The 23,256-nt window shown below is 51.6% G+C and overlaps 1 protein-coding gene across 1 annotated transcript; it reads right to left on the bottom strand.

The window, feature by feature from the left end:
• Positions 1–238: 238 nt before the first annotated feature.
• Fads3 (fatty acid desaturase 3) lies at positions 239–17,349 on the bottom strand. The gene is made up of 12 exons (XM_051146110.1): positions 16,955–17,349; positions 6,893–7,003; positions 6,167–6,364; positions 4,931–5,032; positions 4,683–4,805; positions 4,357–4,417; positions 3,807–3,883; positions 3,241–3,338; positions 2,707–2,803; positions 2,473–2,552; positions 2,187–2,312; positions 239–943 (listed from the first exon to the last, which is right to left on the bottom strand). Exons 1-12 carry the CDS (start codon positions 17,177–17,179, stop codon positions 892–894), a joined length of 1,350 nt encoding a protein of 449 aa, XP_051002067.1. The 5' UTR covers positions 17,180–17,349; the 3' UTR covers positions 239–891.
• Between the last annotated feature and the right edge of the window lie 5,907 nt (positions 17,350–23,256).

The following is a 23,256-nucleotide window of genomic DNA, read 5'->3' as shown; positions in this document are numbered from 1 at the left end:
ATGAAGAGAAGGGAGCATCCTTAGCACTTTGGGGGCGGAGGAAGGAGAATCAAAATAAAGCAATACCCCCCCACTGGAGCCATCAAAAAGTTAATAGGTACAGCCAACTGCACCCCTTGTCCAGATGAAGATCCTGAGGCCCGGTGGGAGACTAACTCCTGCTCAAGAAACAGTCCTCAGATTCCAACCCTTGGCCCCTGCCCACTCCGCACGGCAACTGTTGTGCCATGCCAAGCTTGGCAGAGCTCCCCACTACTGGGTCTTCCTGCGTGGCGGGCTAAAGGAGGCCAGTACGGATATAACCCATCCCATCCCATAACCCAGAGGCTCCTGCAGGTGTGGCCTTCACCCTGGGCCTTTGAGTAGTAACTCACCCTAGGGTGCTTGCTGAGTGTAGGAACAGGAAGGGACCAAGCCCTCAGGTACAGCTGAGATGGAATCGCTATGACCTCCTTGAGCTGGAGCACCCAGGATGGAGGGGAAGTCCTTACACTCCATCCCATCCCGACAGTCTGACTTGCCCTCTGGGAAGTCTGAAGCAGACTCTGCTCCAAAACCCATGAAAATCCAACACTTGGCTCCACGCATCTGGGTTGCTTTTTTTTATATAAAAATAACAAGTTTTCCTCCAATTCTTGCTCTGGGAAAACATGCTATGTTCACCATGTAGCTTTAGGTATGTTCCCTCTGCCCCTGGTCCTGTTGGACATGTGCCACGGCCATAGGGCTCCTGAACAGAAAATGCTGAGGGCTGAGGAAAGCCAGCGGGACCAGGCAGGCAGACTAGCTGCCTCAGCAGGGGGTGAGGAGGGCTGCCGATCTCGCCCAGTGGCTTGGTGACTGCTCGAGCCTGGATCCTTACCCCCTTCGCCAGCCATGAGGGTGCTGCCTTCACTGATGGAGATATGCATCCAGCCAGATGTCGCCAGACTTCTTCAGGGACCTGAGAGGTGGGAATGGGGATCAGGGACTCAACTTGGAGGTGTTAGCATCCCCCTGTGTCCCATAAGGAGTATTGAGTGAAGACCTCCCTGTGAGTTCCCATCCACCCTGAGACAGGCAGTTGTGTGGGGCCAGGAACTCATTAACCAGAGTGGAATCTGGACTGCAACAAAGGAGGTGAGTGGCAGGTGGCCAAGTCCAGTTGTGAGCCTCAGTGGGCCTGGCCATTGGTCACCTAATTCTCCCTCTTGGACTCTGCGACCACAAGCCTGCCCCAACAGAATTCTGAAATCAAGTACAGAAGCCGGGAAGGTCTAGAATCCAACCTTTGCTCCCACCCCAAAGGCTGTTCCTTGGGGCTTGAGCCCTAATCACCCCTGCCTGACAGGTACAAACACCTTGGCCTTACCCTTTCTGCTTCCACTCTTTCCCACTTAGTGCATCTTTGCAAGATTTGAAAGCCAGAAAAAAATAAAATAAAATAAAAAGAAAGCCAGGTAGTCTCTCCTCCGCTTTGCAGTTCTCCCACAAATCAGCACACTGCTGCCTCAGGGCCTCTACCTGGAATGCTCTTCAGGCAGGTACCCCGTTCCCAGTGACCAGCTGTCTCCCTGGCTCTTGCCTCTGCTCTCACACACATCAGCATCTCCATACTTGGCACCTGGGTGCCAGATGCCAATACTACATCTTCAGCCTGACCTTCTGCATCCCTTCTCCTGCCTCCGTGTGTGTGTGTGTGTGTGTGTGTGTGTGTGTGTGTGTGTGTGTGTATGTGTTTGTCTCTCACTGAACCCGAAGCTCACCAGCAAATAAGCCCTAGGGACGCCCGTGTTTCTGCCTCCCTGGTGTTGGGGTTACAGGCACATGCCATCATTCCTGGCTTTTAACAGGGTTCTGGGGGATCTGAACTCAGGTCCTCACCATTATAAGCACATTACCTACTGAGCCATCTCCCCAGCCCCACAGCTGCTTCCTGTTTTCCCCCAACTAGAGCCTCTGTTTCTGCTCCCAGGAGGCAGGAAGCCCTCAGCCTGTCTGACTAGCTACCCTATGTGTAGGGCTCCATGAGTTCTCCACCTTGGAGAAAAAGGAGAGACTTGGCTGATCAAAAAAAGGTCTAGAGAGCCAGTTCTTAGGAAGGGCCCCTTCTGAGGGTCAGGTGCTTGGAAGATGTTAACCCACCCGGGATTGAGCATGGAAGAGACTAGTAAATGCGACCCGAGGGGGCCCAGGCGCACCCTTACCGGATGATATCCACCAGGGCGGTGAGGAAAGGCTTCACCTCGTAGTGTAGGCCATGCTTGGCGCAAAATGCCTTGACCAGGGGAGCCACTCTGCGGTAGTTGTGCCTTGGCATCGTGGGGAACAGGCTGGGAGGGCAGGCCAGATCTGAGTAGGGAGCTGCCAGAGGGAGCCCACCTACTCCTCACCTCCCAGGCCACATCTTCCAGGGACCCTCACAGAGCTGAGTCCTGGGCCCCGGGCTTTGGCCTCACTCTGTACCCAGCAAGCCCTCCAGGCCACACTCACTGGTGCTCAATCTGGAAGTTGAGGTGCCCACTGAACCAGTCAATGAAGAGTGAAGGCTCCACGTTGCAGGTAGCTGCCAGCTGCCAGGGGCGGGACAGGAACAAGTGAGGGAGGCTGGCTCAGAACCCTGCCGCCCTTGCCGCCATCTGGCAGCCTGGGCGGGGCCTGATCCCTCCCAGTCTATGACCCCGCCCCCAGGAGGCATAAGCTTCCCCCAGGCTCTCCAGGGCCTACCTGAGAGCTGGCCCAGTCCCGGTGCTTCTCGTGCCCAATCTCCTTGGGGATGTGGTTCATCTGCGTGATCCACACGAACCAATGGCTCTCCAGCACCCTGCGAGGAAGCCTTCCGTAACCACCACACATCCAGCTCGGAGTGGAGGCTGGCTTACAGCTGAACCCAGACCTGGGGCCCTACTCCCCCATCTATACAATGGGATTCTCTAGTTGCTCCCTCCTTGCCATTTAAAGAAATTTCATAGAGCAGTGTCCCCAAGTGAGGCTGAGCCCATGTCAACCTTTCTCAAGAGGGCCACCCACCCACAGTGTCCAGTTTCTCTCCCCAGACCCGGCAAACCCCGGGGTCCGGCCTCCCTGTTAGTGTTTGGTTCTCCTCACAGCCACCTGAAGAGGTGATGCTGCCACCACCCATCCTGCTGAGAGACAACAGGCTGGGCAGGGAGGGTTGTGGTCAGGGTCCCCCCCCCCCCCCCCCCCCCGGCCACCTGTGCGAGACCTCCCCACTCCCCGTCATTCTGAATCTGGCCGTACCTGACAGCGACAAAGAGGAGCAGTGTCCCAGTGGCACCGTAGAAGGGAGAGTAGGACAAGAAGAAGCGGAAGTAGAAGCTGCCAGCCCACAGCAGGTCCTGGGAGAAGCACAGAGGCCAAGCTGAGTGGCCTCCACGGGCTAGGGGAGGGAACCAGGGGCCAGGGGGCTGGAGGCTGGGCTCACTCTGCCCTCTCTCATTTGCCTCGGGGCTCTGGATAGGCACTGCCCCTCATTGAGCTTCTGCATTTGTGGCTGAATAAAAGGAGTCCCTGCCTTGTCACCACCAGTGGTAACCTTGAAGGGCCCATTAGGGCAGCCGGTGCCTGGGATGCAGATGCCTGGCAGTCAACCCAGTGATTCTCCCCAGGAAGGGGGGGGGGGGGGACTCCTCCACAGATGAGATGCACAGCACACCCGAAGGTACAAACTTGTCTTTTTGCGTGCGCACGCACACACACACGCACGCACGCGCACACATACACAGGCACAGGGATAGATAGCAGGATCCCCTTTAAACCTCACCCAGAAAGCTCTACGCTTGAGGTCCTGAGTGGTACCCACTCACCGTCCACTGCATGCACACCAGCATGTACGCCAGATTTTCAACTTCAAAGTTCACCAAAGTAAGCAGCGGTGGACCAACTGCAAAAGCGAGCATAAGGGCATGCAGGGGCAGGGATGGGGCACCCAGGTGAGAAGGGGAGAGAGAGGGGAGGAGGGGGCTCCTCCTCCAGGAACACCTATGTTGGATGTAAATGCCGACCTCCCTGCTGAGCTGACCTCACGGCTCCCACAAGGCTTTATTCATACTTATCAGTCCCTTGGTGGCTGGCTCTTGCCCCTGTCTCCCACCTCCCTTGTGTAGGTCAGGAGCTAGCCTTACACATTCCCGTCATTGAGTCTACCCAGTCCCTGGTGGCAGAGGCAATTACAAAATACTCTAGGACTCCCGACAACCCTCACTTTCGAGGGTAGAGGGACTCTGGGGAGGGCGGGAAAGAGTGAGGACAACTAGGGCAGAAGGTGGCTGGGGTGGGGGGTGGGGCTCAGGAAGGTAGCTAGGAGGAGGCTTGGCCCCACCACATTCCCACCCCGAATGGCCAGGAGGTACTCACTCAGGAAGAAGTAGAGGTGCTGATGGTTGTAGGGCAGGTATCTGCGTTTCTTCTGGCCATACTGTGGAGATAGGCGTCGGCTGGGGAGAACAGCTCTCCAGGACAAGACCATGGGGCTGGCTGAGGCCAAGGTCAAAGGCAACTCTAGATTCTAGCCACTGGGCCACTCATCCCCAGGTGGCTAGGCTATGGGGGAAGGACTGGAGCGAGAGCTGAGAGACCTAGGATGCAGGCTGAGCTGGGGGGTGAGCATGAGGTCTCAGTCCCTGCCAGGTTCCCTTAGCTGCAGGCCTGTCATAAGAGCATCCAGGTCCTATCCCACCTACCTCCACAGATGACTCCCCCAGGAGGAAGACAGGTGCGACAGTCACATCTGGGTCCTTGTGGAAGATATTGGGCTTGGCATGGTGCTGGAAATGGCGGAAATTCCACCAGTGGGCAGAGAAGCCCTGTGGGAAGAAGGGATCTCAGAGGCAGAGTCGGGCTGTGGTCCAACTTGGCACCCACACGCTTGAGCAGACCCAGCATAGGGCCCCAATCCCATGCCTGTATGCCCACCGAGATCTACACTCACTTTCAACTGCCCCATCACGAACTGCTGGGCCACATGGTTCCACCTGGACTTAGTGAAGATGGAGGCATGGCCTAGATCATGTTGCAGACACCAGCACTGAGCCTAGGGAGAGGGGTGGGCCAAAAGCAGAGGAGAAATCCAGTAGTAATGGAGGAGGCTACCTGGGCCCCATCTGGCAGGAGTCCACCCACTGCTGATGCCCCACCCACTGCTGATGCTCCACCTACTGCTGATGCTCCACCTACTGCTGATGCTCTAACGACTACTGATACTCCATTGAAACCAGCTGTCTCTTTAACTGACTCAACGCAATTGACTTTGGTGGTGTGTGTGCATGCAAACATCAGGGCTCAAAAAAAAAAAAAAAATCATACCTCTGAATAAAGGCTTCAGAAGCAAGCTTCCTGTCTCCTGTTTCCCTGCATCCCCCAAGGCAAATGACAGAACGTAGACTTCTCTACCCTACCTGAGGCAGGCCACAGACACAAGGTCCTAAAACCACTACTCTAATCTTCCCTTTTGCCTTGGTATTGACAGTTAAGAAGGGCTATCTCATCTGAAAAGAGCTCATCAGACCCCCGGTTCAAAAACCATCCCACCCCATCCCTGGGAGTGAAGAATGCCTCAGAAAGAGGTCAAGAAGAATCTGAGCAGACAGGTTTCTGAGCCAGTCCATTTTCCACTGGCTCAGCCCCTTCGTTCTATTTCCATCACACAGACCTTTCATGTCTGACCCCATTCCTAAGGCTGTCCCTGCTTCGTAGAAGCTTGTAAAAACATGGATAGTTCACCCTGGTCTTTTGCTCTATAATCTGAAGGCTCCTGTGCCACAGAAGTCTACAGCCAGATAAATTGTCTAAGTTTTTCTCTTGCTAATTTGTCTTTTGTCACAGGAGTGTTAGCCACGACCTCCATGATAGGCAGAGAAGGGTCAATCATCCTTTTCTTCCCAGGCACAAGTCTTGTCATACATAGGGCTGCGACATTCTGGATCTGGCATATCTCAAGGGCCTCTGACATTTCACTTTCCCATCCACCCACTCATCCACCCACCTACCTACCCACCCATCCATCCATCCACCCATCCATCCATCCATCCATCCATCCATCCATCCATCCATCCATCCACTCATTCACCCATTTATCCATTCTTCCTTTCATTTATCAAATAAATAAATAAACAAACTGTCCTAAGATGTGCTGGACCCCATATCTGCTGTGTAGTCTTAGGGTTACCTGAGAAATGGCCAGGATGAGGGCTGCAAGGATGCTGGACACCCAGCCAGGGCCTAAGAGGTAGATGATAAGCCAAGCCAGCAACTCCATAGCCAGGATGTGGCCCAGCAGGAATGCAAAGAAAGTAGTGTCAGCTTCAAACAGTTTCATGTCCTCAGCTGCCTGGCGCAAGGCTCGGAAGTCCTCAATCAGCTGGGCCTGTGGCAGGAAAGTGGTCCAGCAGATGAGGAAGCAGGGACTGTCACAGTTCCCAGAAACTTCCCATTGTTCCTACATCCTTTATTCCCATCATCCAGGTGTTGTCAAAGGTGATGGATAGAGGAACAAGAAAATCAGCCAGGGTGTGAGCTGGGGAACTAGCTAGTGGCTAAGTCTCTTCCTGGCCCCAAAGATGTGCAGTGGGTGATAAGCAGAGAAAACCAGAGCCTATAGAGGAAACCTTTAGGAGTTAAAAAAATATCCTCATTGTAAAACTGGGGCTGAGAATGGAGGTGATCCACTGGGTCTAGAGCAGAAAGAAAGCTCACCTGGAGACCCACAGCAAGTTCCTAGCTAAGTCACATCTGCAATTCTTACTTCTACAGGATATTGCTATGGCTTTACCTTTGACTGTGGCCCCAAAAGGGACACAGCCCCAGCCCCACCCTGCATCCCCCAGTAGTAATATAGCACAAGCTGCTACTGGCAACAGGCAATGTCCCCTAAGCCCTCCAGCTGCTCCCTCACATTCTGAGCTCCATCATGGCTGGGCTCCTCTGGGGCTAGCTCTCCAATCAGCAGGGGCTTCAGGAACTTGCGCACATAACGGAGATCCTGGTGGAAGGCGTGGAAGGCATCCTGAAGGAGAACAGACAGTCAAGTGACTAGACAGGCAGCTCATGTAGCAGCACCCAGGAAGAACCAACAGAATTAGGGTGAAAAGGCTGTTGAGGGGCTGGAGAGATGGCACCGTGGATAAGAGCACTTGTTGCTCTTGCAGAGGACCTGGGTTAGATTCCTAGCATCTGATGGGCACTAAAGCATGCATGTGTTACATGTAACGCATGCAGGCGAAGCACTCACACATAAAAATTGGATAAATCTAATACTTAAAACTAAAAAAAAGGAAGAAATGGCTGTTGGTAGAGAGACAGAACAGACAGATAGAAAGTCAGCCAGTCTCATAGACATGAGACTAGGAGGGTCAGCCTTACCTCTGAGCCCTCCCTAGTCCTCCCCAGACCCCAGGTGCCCTGTTCAACACCCCTCAATTGCCATGCCCCATATGATTCATTCAACACAGGGTTTTCTTCTCCATATGCCTGGAAGAACCCTAGAAAGATTGAATCCATCCATGAAAAGGTTTAGCCCTTCTAAAAAGCTTTCTGTGAACGATAGCCTTTTTTTTTTTTTTTTTTTTTTTTAATTTTTTATTTTTTGGCTCGTAAATGTTAAATTTATCCAATTCTTACTAACACAACAGTGGGTATAATGTGTGTGGGAAAGTTGGTATTGAAGACCCCAGGGCCACTTGGGGTGGGTCGGTGGTGAGCTGTACGAATTGAGTTCTTGGGTTTATGCAAGGAAGGTATCTGAGCTACACTTGCTTGATTATTCTTTTCTTTTTGGAGATAGTCTCAGATAGCCCTGGATAGCCTCAAAGTTGCTAAATAGCCCAAGAGAGAATGACCTTGGACTGATCCTCCTGCCTCAACCTCCCTAGTGCTGGAACTACAGGCATGCACCACCATGCTCACCCAGTTCACCTGAGTGTTGAGAACTGACCTCAGGGCCTCCGTGCATGGATAGGTAAACACTCTAGCAGCAGAGCTACATCCTAGGAAGACAGTATTATTTTCTTTAAGTATATAAAAGCCTGACACTCTGTGTCTTTCTATAATAATTGGGATCCTACAGGAAAAACTCAAAAGAGGGAGATAAAACAGATAAGGGAATAAGAAGATAAGGAGAAAGGTGACCAGGCTCCCTCACCCTTCCTGTCTCAGTCAGCCTTGCTCTTGCAGCTTACTTAGACAACTCACTGTTTGCATATGATATCGTATCTAGCCCATTTATTGGTTACAGCTGGCCGACTGATTTTTACCGTTGCAATTTCAAAAGCAGAGAGGGTGACTGGATGGCATTGTCCCCATGGCCCGGGGAAAGAGGATTAAGGGCCCTTTCAAGATGCTAAAAGGAAATACCTCTGCAGAAGTCTGACAAAGAACAGAGGCCTCCTGTTGTCCAAGAGTCTACCTGCTTGTGTCGGTTGAAACAGAAATGACATTTTTAACTACAGTCACCCCACTGTGTCACCAAGCTAATTACCCTGCTCATTGTACATTGTAGATAGGTATTGAACTAGTCCACTGGCCCCAGGAACAAGGAACTTATAAAGTGCCCATTAAAAATAAAAGCCTGGACTCAGGAGGCAGAGGCAGGTGGATAGCTGTGAATTTGAGACCAGCCTAGTCTACACACCAAGTCCAGGACAGCCAAGGCTACACAGAGAAACTCTGTCTCGAAAAACAAAAACAAAAAGCAAAAACAACAACAAAAATTAATTAAATAAAATAAAAACAAAGCCTGGGAAGATGGCTTAGTGCCAAGAGCACTTGGTGTGAAAGCATGATGACCTGAGTTCAAATCCCCAGCACCCAGCAGAAATCTCAGCATAGCTACGTGAGTCTGTAACCCCAGCCCTAGGGGAGGAAGTGGGGGAGGGCAGAGACAGGAGGATTGCTGGTGCTTGCTGGCTGCCAGCGAGGGTCTAGGTTCAGTGAGCGGCCCTCACTGGGGGAATGCGGAATAAAGCAAGATGCCAAACACCCTCCTCTGGTCTCCACACACGTCTAGGTGCTCATACCTACACCTATGTACATGTGTGCACACAACACACACATACAGATAAAATAAGTAATACCAATAAAATAACTTTTAAACAAAATGATGTGGAAAATGACTGTAGTCCTCATAGTTACTGGCAGGACATTTCTGAAGACTCCTTGGAGAAAGGAGACTGTATTTAGAGGCCATACCTAGAGCCTACCCTACAGTCACTAACCCAAGGCAGCCAGGGATTAAGGGCTAGGAGGGTGTGGCTTTCAAAATAACCCAGGCTGGCTGGTTGCCTGGGGCTCATCCAGCAATGGGGGTTATAAAAGTGGAGCCCTCATTTCCTCTGGAGATGAAGGAGGGGCAGGGTCACAGGAAGAGGGTAGGGAGACATAAGAATGGGGTTCCACAGGAAGCTGCCTGGACCCAGGCTCACTGGGGATTGGTCTTGGGGTTCTGCCGACCCCATTTCCATGTGACTTTGAACCAGTTCATTCTCCAGCAGGGGCCTCTCCTTCCTCACTTCAGGACCCTTCTGATACTGGACTGCTCAGCATAAACTTTACTGTCTTTGTTTCTAAGGCAGGGCTGCACATAGCCTAGGATGGCCTTGAACTGAATACTAGCTGGCTTCTGATTCTTCGGTGTCCATCTCTGAGTGCTGGGGTTACAGGTGTGCACCACCACTTTTGGTGTGAAGTGGGATTGAACACAAGGATTCTGTGGGTGTCAGGCAACAAGCTACCAGATGAGCTACAACCGCCGCCACCTCCTCCTCTAATATTACTATTACTACTACTACTATTATTATTATTATTATTATTATTATTATTATTATTATTATTATTTGTAAAACACACCTAAGTTCACCAGTCTTAGGTGTAATGTCCAGTGTCACCGAGGACCTTCATGCTGGCTGTGACCATCCACCTCTAGAACCCAATAAACTCCTCATTCTCCTTCCACACTCTCAGCCCCACCTTTCTACTCTGTTCCCATGGCTCTAGCCTTATTCCAGGAAACCTCATTTAAATGAAGTCATACAGCATTTTTCCCTTTGTGATTAGCCTGTTTCACATAGCATAATAGTCTCAAGGTTCATCCATGCTGCATTAGGCCCCAGAATTCCCCACCTGAGCACAGAGCCTGGGGCATGGAAAGACAGACAGACAGATAAATTCTCTCTCCCCATCCCTCACTGTGTCTCTATCTGTCTCTCTGTCTCCGTATCTGTCTCTGTGTCTGTCTGTCTGTCTGTCTGTCTCTCTCTCTCTCTCTCCCTCTCTCTCTCTCTCTCTCACACACACACTGAGACTGGAGGTCTTTTCTTTGAGTCTCAGGGAAGAATGTGTAAAAACTGCTGGAATGAAAAGGCATGCCGGAGCCGGGCGTGGTGGCGCACGCCTTTAATCCCAGCACTCGGGAGGCAGAGGCAGGCGGATCACTATGAGTTCGAGGCCAGCCTGGTCTACAAAGTGAGTCCAGGACAGCTAAGATAACATAGAGAAACCCTGTCTCGAAAACAAACAAACAAACAAACAAAACAAAACAAAAAAAAAAAGAAAGAAAAGGCATGCCCGGGGCTGGAGAGGTGGCTCAGTGGTTAAGAGCACTGTCTGCTCTTTCAGGGGTCCTGAGTTCAATTCCCAGCAACCACATGGTGACTCACAACCATCTATAATGAGATCTGGTGTCCTCTTCTGATGTGCAGGTGTATATGGAGGCAGAACACTGTGTATGTAATAAATAAATAAATCTTAAAAAATAAAAAATGAAGAAGAAAAGGCATGCCATGTACACGCCTTTAATCCCAGCACTCGGGAGGTAGAGGCAGGCTGATCTCTGTGAGTTCGAGGCCAGCCTGGTCTACAAAGAGTCTAGGACAGCCAGGGCTACACAGAGAAACCCTGTCTCGAAAAATAAGAAAAAAGAAAAGGCATGCCATGGGAGCTAGAGACATTGCTCAGTGACGGGGAACACTAGCTAGCTTTGCAGAGGGTCCAGGTTCAGTTTCCAGCGCCTACATGGTGGCTCACAAGCATCAGTGACCACCGTTCCAAAGAATTCAACACCTTCTTCTGACCTCTTTGGGCACCAGGCACACATGGGATGCACATATATACAGGCAGGCAAAATACTCGTGCACATAGCTTTTTAATCTAAAGGAAAAAAGTAAAACAAAGCAAACAGAAAGCCATAGCAAGCCCAAGTTTCCCAGTGACCCCTGCAGGCTCTCTTTACAGATACACCTGGCTTGGAGCAAGTGTTCAGATGCAGATGATAAGTAGCCAGTAGCCAGCCCTCACCATCTCCCAGGGCAGAGCTGTGGACTCTTTTCAGGTGAGCACTAGTGAGCCTGCTTGAGACACCTATCCCAGTGGGGAAAGTCTGCAGTGGCAGATCTGGATTTGAACTCGAGTCTGCTCTCTATAACGCCCACACACCCTCAGAATATGAAAACCTCAGACTACCAGAGCCCCTGCCCTGACCCCATCCTCCCTATGAGCTCTACATGTCAGCTGACTGGGGGATGGGGATGTGGGGTACAGCCTGGACAGTTCTCCTGCAGAGACAGAACTGTGGTTCCATTTAGAGGCTTGCTCCCCTCTTCCCTCTGCACGCCTCAATAAGATGAGAAACATTAGCATATGCCTCACAGGCCGCTGGGAGAGCTGACTTGGTGGGTAAAGCACTTAGAAAGAGTCTAATGTCTAACTAACTAACACAAGCCCCATTGACCAGCTCTGTTGTGCCCTGGGGCCCTGCTCGGCACCTGCTGCTGACAACCGTGGGCAGCAGGTATGGGCAGGGGAGTGAAACTGTGATGTGTTTGGTCAAGACCTAGCTGAGTCTCAGGCTAAGGAACGAAGAAGGGTGGGGGCTTGGGGGAGTCAACCTCCTTCTACCCCAGGCATGAGACGGGGAGGGAGGAAGTTCTGGTCTCTGGCCAAAGAATGGAGGCTATTCCAGCCAGGAAGCAGGCAGCAGGGAGGGCTGTTGGAGCTCTGGTGATCTGGGCCTGCCCTTGCTTCCCATTTACACCTTGGTAGAGGTGGCCATAGGGTCTCCAAAGACACCCCAAGGCTATCCCTGTCTTTGCCCTCCAGATGGTGGACAGACAGGAGAGACCAAGGCTCTGTACCCCATTACACCTTGCCACCTCCCCAACACTCCCTTCAAGAGGCCTGGTGAGAACACATCATCACTAACCCCGCCCCTCCATTACAGATGGAGAAACTGAGGCAAGGGCAAGGAAGCAAGGACACAGCTGTGTAAGCAGTACATATGGCTTCAGTCTGTGCAGCAAAAACCCAACTCAAGGAAAGCTGTTCCGGTGCCCCAGCATCCCTGGTATGCTGGTAGAGGGTGGGAACACACGTTTAATCTTCCGCCAGCCAGGACCTTTGGCCTCAGAGATGTTGCTGCCTCAGCAAGGGCCTGAAAATGGCCCAGCTTCTGGCACACGGTCCTCTCTTCACCGCTGAACTCTGCCTTTACCACTGGAGCCTGGCTCTTTTATTCGAAACCCAAAGGCAGCCAGGGGAAGGCTGCCTGATACTCTGAGGTCACCATCGTTCCCACCTCAGCACGCTGCATTCCTGCCAGTCACACAATCCTGACTCCTCCCCACAGGGAGGGAGTGGGCACTTCAGCCTGCGGGACAAGGCACCTGTAAAACAGTGCCCACCAGAGTCGGGTGCGGTGGCTTGCACTGGTAATCTCAGTACTCAGGAGGGAGATAGCAATTGGTCCCTGAGAATTTGAGGCCAGCTTGGTGACTATAATGTGTTCTAGGCCAGCTGGAGATACATGATGAGATCCTCTCTCAGAACAAAACAAACAAATGCCCACTCAGGCCCCATAAAACAACTCCTCGCTGAAGTAGGACTTTCAAAGCAACCAGTGTGGTTGGTTGGTGGGAACAGGGTGTGGGCACTGGCTCTGGGTGGTTGAGGCTATCCTGCCCTCACTAGGCCTCAAGAGCTTCCTGGTCACAATCCTGTTCACTCTCAGCTCCCATTCAGACACAGACCCTCCCTCCCAAGCCTGGGGATGAAGGCCTGCCTTGTCATTCAAGGATGCCACGACACTACTCATCTTCTGCTGCAATCTCTTTATCTCCACAACAGACAGGACCTAACCTCAAAAGGTTGTTAGAAGAATTAAGTAGGTTAGTACATCTAAAAGCCCCAAACAGAGCCTAGGTCAATAGCTGTTGGCTGAAATTACTATGACACAGCCTCTGAGGGCAGTGTTGGCCATGCTTGCTTCTAGGTCAAGTCATTCCCAAGGAGCCACAAGAAGGTCAGGTGGACCAGGTCTGTTGGGCTTTGGGTTCTTCTGGGGATGACCATGCTCCAGACTGATGGGCACCAGGGACTATGGGAAGTCCTCACCTTCTCCATAACCACACCAATTGAGTACAGGGCTTCACTGCCCATGGTAACCAGTCACCCAGGTGCCCAGCACCATTCCCATATGAACCCCAAAGAAAAGCACTGTTATCCCAGCCACACTGAAGGGGAAATAGAGTTTCAGCATAAGGACAAGTCAGCTCCTTCTCTAAAGACAGCATAGAGATAACCTGACATTTTTTTTTTTGCGGGGGTTGGGGGGAAGCAGGGGGAACGGGGCGTTTGATACAGGATCTCATGTAGTCCTGGACAGCTTTGAATCACCGTGCAACTAACTCCTCATGGTCCTGCTTCCTCCTGCCAAGTGCTGCTCCACAATGCTGGACTCTATGGCTTATTTCACCTCCTTAAAAAAAAAAAAAAACTTTCACTGCTGGGGATTGAACCCAGGGCCTTGAGCATGCTCAGCCAGCACTCTGCCATGGAGCTATAGCCTCAGCTTACAGAGCTAATTCTAATGGCCTCTACTAGTGGCCACATATCTGACTTTCTCCCCTGGCCACATTCACACGTTGGAGACCAATTACATGGTCAAGTGTTCTGAATGCTATCCCCAAGGAGAAAACAGGCCCCCATCTTGTTTCCCTTAACCTCTTAAAGCCTTTGCTCTTCTAGAAGTTGATTTTCTTTTTAATTATGTGCGTGCGTGTGTTTTAGGGGGAATATGAATACATGAATGAAAGTGCACACAGAGGCCAGAGATGTTGGGTCTCCTGTAGCTTGAGTTACAAGGAATTGTGAGCCACCCAATGTCGGTGCTGGAAACAGAACTCAGGTCCTCTGCAAGAGCAGCAGGAACTCTTAACCTCTGAGCCATCTCTCCAGCCCCAAAGGTCCTTTTATTTGGAGACAAGATCTCAGGAATCCCAGATCAGACTCAAACTTGTCTCCTACTTGGGGTGACCCTGAGCTCCAGATTCTCTGTCTCTACCTGGTGAGTGCTGGGGTTACAGGTGCATGCGAACACAACCAAGTTTAAGCAATGCTCGGGATGGAACCTAGCGCATCACAAACACTAAGCAAGCAGTCTGCCAACTAGGCTCCTCCATCCCATCCTTTCAACAGCCTTTTAAACATACATCAGACCCCTTTGGTTTCAATGCTCTGCCGTCAGGACAAAGATATTCAGTGAGCTTAGCATGTCTGTCTTTGACTCCACCCCATGACTGCTCTCTGTTGCAGCCGTGCTGTGTTCCTTAGGTATGGATGGTACGGTCCCACCTCTGAGTCTTTGCTTTAGCTGACCCATGTGCTGGACAGTCCTACCCTGAAAGTGTTTTGTTCACAGCTGCATCTGCAAAGGCAAGGGGCACACATGAGAGATATGCATGGGTAGATTTAGGGAACCCCATCACTGAGGAAGCAACGTGGAAAGGAGTGTGGCTAGGCATTCAAATCCCATACTTGCCACTGTTTCAAGTCACATTGTTTCTCTGAATCTCTTTTCTCATCTGTAAATTGGAATAGCAGTAGCAATACCCGGTTTACCTGGGGGTTGGTTGTCCTGGGGATTAAGAAATAGTATCAATAACAAACATGAATTTAGAATCTAGCACATAATAGGTGCTTGGCATATGACCCTCACATATTTATGACCAGCAGGGGCTGGACCTCTCTGGCCGCCTCTTCTCATCTCAGAGTGCCTATGACTCTTTGACAAACCTGGCCCAAGGCCCAGAGTGCTCTCCCTAGGGCACCAGGCTCTGTATCCCAGGATGGCCACAAACTGACTTCATGGCACAAGAACTCTGGGAATTTCCTGGCAGGAAGGCTTCTGTTGCCTGGACATGAGAACAGCTGATGGGCGGCTAAGCTGATACAGCCACCTGCCACCCCCAACCTGAGCTCCAGGGTCTGGGATTGGGACACCTGGCATCTAGGCTCAACCACATAGGACACTGGACTGGTCCAACCCCTGGTATGCCCTGTAGGACAAAGACTAGGGTCTTCTGAGCCCAGGCCCCTCCCAACCCTTTGACTTGAGCACATCAGGTATTTTTGGCAACTCTACTGGAATGTCTGGGGCCTATAGCAATCTATTCTTATTACAGACAGGGTCAGGGATATACAAGCTCACCCAGAAAGGCTTCAGAGTGCTATGACTGTCCCACTGCACTTTCCAGTTTGAATACATATACTCTAAAGGTCAGTTACTAAAACATACAACTGTGACAGAGCAGCACGGTTAAAAAGGTATGTTCTTGCCCTTAGCTGGCTTGCCCTATGGCCCAAGTCTCCCCACTTATTGATGAGGAAACTAAGGTTCAGAGGAATTACCTCTAACAGCTTACAATGGCAGAGCCAGAACCCTGCCATGAGCTGCAGAAAGATGCTTTTCTAGCAGACCTTACTGGCTATGAATCAAAATGGTGGCTATAGCAAAACCATTAGATGGAGGTCTCAGGGCGCTGAGCTAAATATAAAGTTAGGAGTCCCATGCAGGAGGGCCCCTAGACAGACCTGGCCCTGAGCAAGAAAAAGCAATCAGTCAACACTGTCTGCTATCTGTCTCCCCTCCTGCCCAGCATCCTGGCCTGTGCTATAACACGATCCTCACAGGGTTGCTAGGGCTCAGTGGGAGGGGCTGTGGTAGCACCTCATGTTCATCATGCGCTGGTAGAAAGGCAGATACACACACACACACACACACACACACACACACACACACACACACACACACAATGACCCACAGGTTGATGATTTTCAGGAACCTTCTCATTCTTATCCCTGGAGTGAATGGGGGAGGACAGAACAGTGACAGTCCTGGGACAGGGCTTGAACATCTTCCTGGTACCCAGTGTGACAGACCTAATTCTAGACAGTCGAGGGCAGCATTATGGCCTCCACCTTTGTGCGTGTAGGGGTTCTGAGGGAGGAAGGGTCTGGGAAATTGCTTCACCACTGGGCTCCGGCCAGATCGCCCTTCAGGCCAGCCACATCCCTCCTCGTCTAGACATGGACCGAGAGTCCCTAGGGGCCAGCCTGTGCCTGGGGTGACTGTGCTTCCCGTGTAGGCCCACCCAGCCCGGTAAAGACTTCCCACGTGCAGCTGCCAGCCGAGCAGAGGTGAGTCACTGGCCCTCAGAACAGTCTACACAAGTGCTGGATAAGCCACAGACCTCCAGGCCCTGCCCAAGTTCTGCTGCCCAGCCCCCAGTCTCTGATAGCACATCCCTGTCGCTAGGGACCCAGCCCTGCCCCTCGCTCTTGGAAGCACCAGGGAGTAGTCTGAGAGACTCAGAGCAGGCATGAGACTCCCTCAGTACAACAGTGAGGGTCCTTATCTAGGGCAGAATCTGCCCCCTTGCAGCACACCCACCTCTGTGCGTCCATTCCTCCCTGAGACCTACGGCACGGACTGACCCAACAGCTGGTCCTCCACCCAAGAAAGAAACCTCCTTAGCCCTGGCTCCATCTCAACACTGGAGGGGGGGGAGGGTCAAAGGTCAGAAAGGATGCTAAGGTCCCGCAGGTGGAATGAGACTTGGAGCCTATGACCCACGTCCCCCTCCCTACAGCTAGAGCCAGGCTCCACCCCGCCAGCTGTGGACTAGCTTACCGTGGCGTCCTCCGCACCGTGGTGGCCGATGAGGCGGCTGCCCCCTGGGTGCCTCTGTGCCCAGCGGCTGATGTCGTAGACACGGCGCTCGATGACCAGCCACTTGTCGCCTGGTAGGTCGTGCTGGCGGATCTGCTCCCAGCGGAAGATGGGCAGGGGCGCCCCCAGCGGTGCGGGCCCCTCCCGCGGCCCGGGTCCCCCGCCGGGCTCCCCGACGCCGCCCATGGCCACTGTGCACAAGTCCTCGGGACCCCGGTACGTGGCGGAGGTCGGAGAGAGACACCGAGGGAGGCGAGGTCACGATCGAGGGTCTTCCTCCGCCGCCCGCCCTGCCGGCCCCGCCCTGCCGCTGCGGCCGCCGTACGAGCGTGCGCTTGCCCGGCTCTCCGCGCAGGGAACTTTTCCCTCCCTTATAACCGCGCTGACAGCGCTCGCCTCGCCCGCCCCTTGTCCAGGCCCCCACGCTGGCCAGTCCCGCGCCCGCTCCAATCCAGGCGCTGCACCTCCACCTCCATTGGCTGCCCGGGGAGGGCGGTGTCGCTAAGGGGCTCGCCCTACCCGCTAGGGCTTAGGGCCACCACGCCCGGCCCTGCCCCTGGGGCACTGTCCCGCCTCCTGTTCTTCGGACTCGAGGCTCCACCAAGAAGAGGGGGCGGGGGATGGGGACCCAGCGTGCCCGGGAGTCTGAGCCCAGGCGCACCCCCTGGCGCCCCCGAGAGGAGCCTGAGTCTGAGAGGAGCCTGAGTCTGAGCAACGAAAGGCGAGAAGTGTAGTTAGGGACGTCACGGGGCTTTAGCCATGCATCCCGCATCCCGGATGGCTAGAAATGAGGACACTACCTCGGGGATGACTGTCAACAGCCTTCAAACAATGGACCTCAACATTCACAGGAGGAACCATCTGCTGGGACTCATTGCTTCTTTTCCCCTCTGGCTGCATACAGGGTTGGGGATGCCCAGGGTGGCCATTGCGGAAGAAGGGAGCAGACTGCACTGATTGCTGGAGCCCTGCCATCCATGAGATGAAAGGATGGACCAGTCTGCAATGGGTGGCTAGCTTGTTACCACCTCCCACTTCTCCCCCGTCAAGGGTGGCATTTTTGACATATCAAATTTAAATCCTCTTAAGAGTGTAGCTACATTCCCAAATTGTACGGTGTTACTTTGAGATAGACACCAGTTTCTTAAAAGTTAAGCATTCCCACCAACTGAAGCCACAACGGGCAAACTTGAAGGTTTGCCTGGAGAACCTGCCTGAAGGGCTAGTTAAAACAAACTTCCGCACACCACCCTAATTAGTGTGTGTGACTCAGGGTAGAAAGGTGAGACTGACGTGCTGGTTGGGAGAAAATCTTTTTGGAACCTTAAATGTATTTCTCTGATATGCTAACATTTCCTCTTGGCCTACCTAAGAATTTGTAGGAGACCTGGCCTCTAAGGCACCCTGTGGATACCAAAATCAACCAGTGCTTCTTGTCTACAGAAAATAGTACTTGCATGTAACCGTCACACATCCTCCTGTGCACTGCACTTCAGATCATCTCTGAATTACCCATAATGCCTAATGTGATGTAAATGCTCTATAAATAATTGTACACTGCATTGTTTAGGGAACAATAAGAGTAAAAAGGCTGAAGGTGTTCAGTCCAGTTGCGGCCATTACAGGCCTAAATGCACAGGACAGGAAGAAAAGCAGAGGCGAGTGATACTCTAAAGAATGTTGGTGAGATACTCGGGACCTGTGAAATGAGGAGAGGTGACAGCAGGGCCAGCCTACATACGTGTGCTACCTGCATCTTGGAGATTTCTAGAACTATTTTCTGAATGTGTCCTATGAATTTACTGCTGTTGTGTCTTAGGCTGCAGAATTCACAGAGATGGAAGACCCATGGTATTTGTGTCACAGGCAGACCAGAGCTCTGAGAAGGGGGGCTCTTGGTTTTCTCTAGTTCAAGGAACTCTTGCTTGGTTAGCTTAGACAACCAGAGACCCATGATGCTGCCACAGACAGGAGCTGTTTAATCCCTTTCTACAGAGGCTCTTTAAAATCCTGGAACACCCCCCCCCCCTTTCTGCATACCTGGAGGATACAGCCGCCCTGGATGAGGAGGATGGCAGGTACTGCTGCCCCCACATGGTCGCAGCAAACACTGGTGTAAGGACAGCCTCCTCTTCCCAGGGAATACACCTCTGGTGTCCAAACCTGGATGCCCATAGGGTGTGGTCCTTGCTCCAATCTCAGCACCTCTCAGTATTAAGATGTGGCTGACTCAAGGGCTCTCCGAGGGCCCCTTTCCTGGGCGCTTGGCCTGGACTCAGGTATGGGAGGCAGTTAGGGGTGGGGTAAGTTAAAACTCTCTGTGTCCTAGCCAGGAGTAAAGTCTGGACAGATTGAGGAGATAAACCAAGGACAAGGCCCAAACCAAGCTGTCCTCTCTGGCCGCTTCAGTCCAACATGGGGTCTATAGGTGGTACCCGACCCTCTTTCCACCTGTATCTAGCTGTGTGTTCCCATAGTGACCGCTCCCTACTCCCACACAAATGGCTTCCTACTCTGCAGGCCTACTCTGGGGTCATCCCTAGGTCACTCTGTCTCTCTGATCTCTGACCCTGGAGAACTTGCAACTTGCAGGGAGTCTGATGGAGGGGGGTTGGGGGAACTTGAGGCTCCATTGTCCCTAAATCCCCAAATCCGGGCAGCTGAGGCCTCTCAGACCACTTGGAAAGGGAGAGGCATCACTCAACATTCCTGAGCTGCCATTGGGCCACTGCCAGGGTATGTGGGTGTAGAAGGCAGAGGGAAGCCAGCCAACTGGAGTACTTTTTTTTTTAGGGGGCAAGCTTGAGGTTTGAGGAGAATCCCCTTGAATGCCTTGGATACAGCCCCTTACCTCTGTCCCAACTCTTTACTGTTGTGAGCTTCTATCCAGGCCTCTTGTTGGATGCCTTGAAATCGCCACCCCCTACAGAGCCACCAGCTACTGTCCTGGAGCCAAGGCATGTTTGTGCAGTGCCAGGGTGGTTCAGCAAGCAATGGCTTTAAGAAAAAGCTCCAGAGCCACCAAAAAAAGAGCAGGCCCAGAGCTCAGGCAGCATATGGCCCAAAAGGAGTCAAGTCAGAGCTCTAGGGTTTGGCTTGAGGTACAGATCACATAAGCTTGGTTATTAGTTCTGGGTACAACTCTGAGAAAGGAGGGGCAGAGGCCATGGGCACCACAGAATTATGTAAAGGCTGTCTGGAACTATTTAGGCCAGCAACCACAAATCTATCAGACAGCTCCTTAAACACCCTTGGTAAGAACTAGATGCACAGAAATATTCAGTAAATGTGAAAAGAGAGCCCAAATCACTATTGGGGGATCAAAGCCCAGGGAGCAAATGCCTCACATCTCTTAGAATGGTTATTACCAAAACCCAATAAAATAATTCTGGCCAGGAGGCAGTAAAGTTGGGACCCTGGAGAACAGTTGGTAGAATGGTGCAGCCACCATGGAGAATAGTACAGAGGGTTCTAGAAATAAATAAATAAATAAATAAATCTACCATATAAGCAAATTTACTAATGGCTATTTATTAAAAGGACTCTAAGCAGGGGCTCCAAGAGGTATTTTCATACACACCAAAAGGGACCAGTAGCCCATGCCTATTGCCAATGAATGCATAAACCCAGTGGAGTGTTACACGTACAACAGAGTAGTGCTACACCGTAAAAAGCCAGCCCTGCATCTTACAACATGGGTGGATATTGAGCACATTACATTAAGTGAAACAAGTCAGTCACTAGAAGACGAATGTGCTATGATTCCATTTACATTACTCTAGTGGAGTCAGATTCACAGAGGCAGAAGGGAGACTGCGGGTGTCCATAGCCTGGAGGCAGGGGAAGTAGGGATTTATGGGCATCACACTTGTTCTGCAAGAGGCAAAGGTTTGTGGGTTGGTTTCATGGCAGTGTGACTGTACCTGACACTACAGTTCTACACTTAAATGTATGATAAAATTACACATATAAAAAACAAGTGACTATGGCAGAGATTGCTTAGTGGGTGCAGTACTTGTAAGTCTGATGATCTGAGACCAGATCCTCAGGACTCTTACAGAACTTGATCCAGTGGTCCATGCCTGTAATCCCTGTGCTCCTGATGGGGAAGGTGGGAGGCCGAGGCAGGAGAATTTCCAGAAGCTAGCCTGGCCTATACAACAATGAGCAATGAGAAACTCTGGCTCAAACAAGGGGAAAGATGCGAGTCCATCACAGCATCAGAGGTTGTCTTCTGACATGTGCACCATGGTGTGTGTGCGTGCGCATGCACGCACACACACACACACACACACACACAAGCACCAAATGAATGCATACATGCCTGCATGGATGAATGAATGAAGAAGGAAGATTATGGGGGGAAAAACCATAATCCAAACACATAAATGAGAAAGACCACTTGTTCCAAGATCACAGCCCTGGCAGAATTCAAATCAGGGCAGGTTTGGCCAGTGGAAAAGTAAGATATCTTAGGGTGCTGCACCAGGTAAATGTGCTTAGTCAAGTTCAAACCTCCATGCCTAAGGCCACACTCAGGGCTAGCCAAGGAGGGCTCACATGATTCCTACATGCTAAGTATTCATAGAAACCCAAGTGGGTTATCTAGAAAATGTAAGAACTGTGTAGCTGATAGCACATGACCTTCCTAGTCAGCTCCAAGAGTCAAAACCCTGAGCTCCTTCCCAGGGGATAGTATAGGAAACCTAGGTTTGAATCTCAAGCCTATTTTTGTCTGTTTCTTTTCTTTTGTGTGTGGTTCTGGGAATCCAACTCCAGGCCTTGAATTGAGCACTCTACCACACCCCTAGCCTTCTGCATCAATTAAAGAGGCAAAGAACCTAAGCACACTGCAAGTGTATAGTATTAAAAACAAAACAACACCCCCTAAAAAAAACCAAAACACAAAACAAAAAACCAGCTGAGCATAGTGGTGCACACCTTTGACCCCAGCACTCGAGAGGCAGAGGCAGGCAGATCTCTTTGAGTTTGAGACCAGCCTGGTCTGCAAAGTGAGTCCAGGACAGCCAAGGCTATCACACAGAGAAACCCTGTCTTGAAAAACCGAAACCCCAAAACAAACAATAAAGCCACTAAGAGGTAGGTTAGTACTATGAGTCCCAGAGACTTAGGATCTGTGACTTAGGACCTCTTCATGACTTTTTTTTTTTTTCCTTGAGCAGGGGACTGACCCCAGGACCTTTTGCTTGCTAGGCAAGCCTCCACCACCTGTGGTAAATAAAACCCAACCTCAGGACCTCTGTGTGCACTCCAGTGCCTCTCTCCATTTCCGTGAGGGATAATGGCATGTTTTTATGTTGCTAAGAGGCTGAAATAATGGATCCACAGAGAAGGCTGGGTACTATGACTAGTGCTTAGCTATTAATTGCTGTTATCAGGGTGTGGCTGTGTCGATGGCCCCACCTGGGGTCTGATCATGGCCAATGCTTTGTACGAACAGGACAAGTAAATCAGGGGAGTAGGAGGTCCTCCATGAGCTTCTGGGGTGTCTCTTCGGTGTCTTTGTGATCCTGCATATGGCTGGGTCCAAAACACAGAGCTGGAGCACAGGGACTGATTGGGTCCAGTACTCAGGTTTCCATCCTCCCTTGTCTGTAGGTGAGGTGAACAAGGGCTGACCTAGCTAGAGGATGCCATGGAGGTCCCATATGGTACCCAAGTCCTTCTTACCCCCACAGCCGCCTTTGTCTTTTACTTTCCTCCATCCAGTAACCTGGATGTGTTTCTGGCATGTTTATGATTGCCAGTGTCCAGCACAGAGGAGACTCAAGCATTGGTTAGTGAATGAATGGGTATGCCAGGGATCTATCTGGCCAGTGACCTGGTGTCATAATGGAGCAGGGAGGGGACGTGAGAATACAGAGGTGCAACAGAGGCAGAACTGTCCTGGGAACAGGCTACTGGCCAGAGAACATATGAAGGCGGAGGACCTCAGCAGAGCCCTGGCAGCCCCAGCTGATCTACCATCTGAGTTGCACATGGGCCCCAGGCCAATGGAGAAGTTCCTATAGGCTTACTGACATCCTAACCCAGAATCTGATGTGCTTTCATCCCAAGAAAGCACAAAGCCCTAGAGGTAGGGCAGGGGCAAGAAGCGCAAGATGTCTCCTCATTCCTCCTCCGAGGTCTCTGAGGACCCTGGTTACCCCCACCTTGCGTCTGCCACACCCAGCATTTCTGTGGTCTCCATCTGTCCTTTAGCAGGTAGCATCAATCAATTCTGCACCGTCCTGCCAAGCCCC

Source organism: Acomys russatus, chromosome 5, assembly GCF_903995435.1.
Source record: "Acomys russatus chromosome 5, mAcoRus1.1, whole genome shotgun sequence".
NCBI classification, from domain to species: Eukaryota; Metazoa; Chordata; class Mammalia; order Rodentia; family Muridae; genus Acomys; species Acomys russatus.
The sequence above is the reverse complement of the archived record's forward strand: the minus strand, read 5'-3'. Positions and strand labels throughout refer to the sequence as shown.

Coding starts and splice junctions, on each gene's coding strand:
- Fads3 (XM_051146110.1), bottom strand. CDS start 17,179: ATGGGCGGCGTCGGGGAGCCCGGCGGGGGACCCGGGCCGCGGGAGGGG. Junction 3,884..4,356: donor GCACCTCTACTTCTTCCTGA/GTGAGTACCTCC, acceptor TCGCTTTTGCAG/TTGGTCCACCGCTGCTTACT. Junction 2,804..3,240: donor CTCCTCTTTGTCGCTGTCAG/GTACGGCCAGAT, acceptor GCTTCCTCGCAG/GGTGCTGGAGAGCCATTGGT.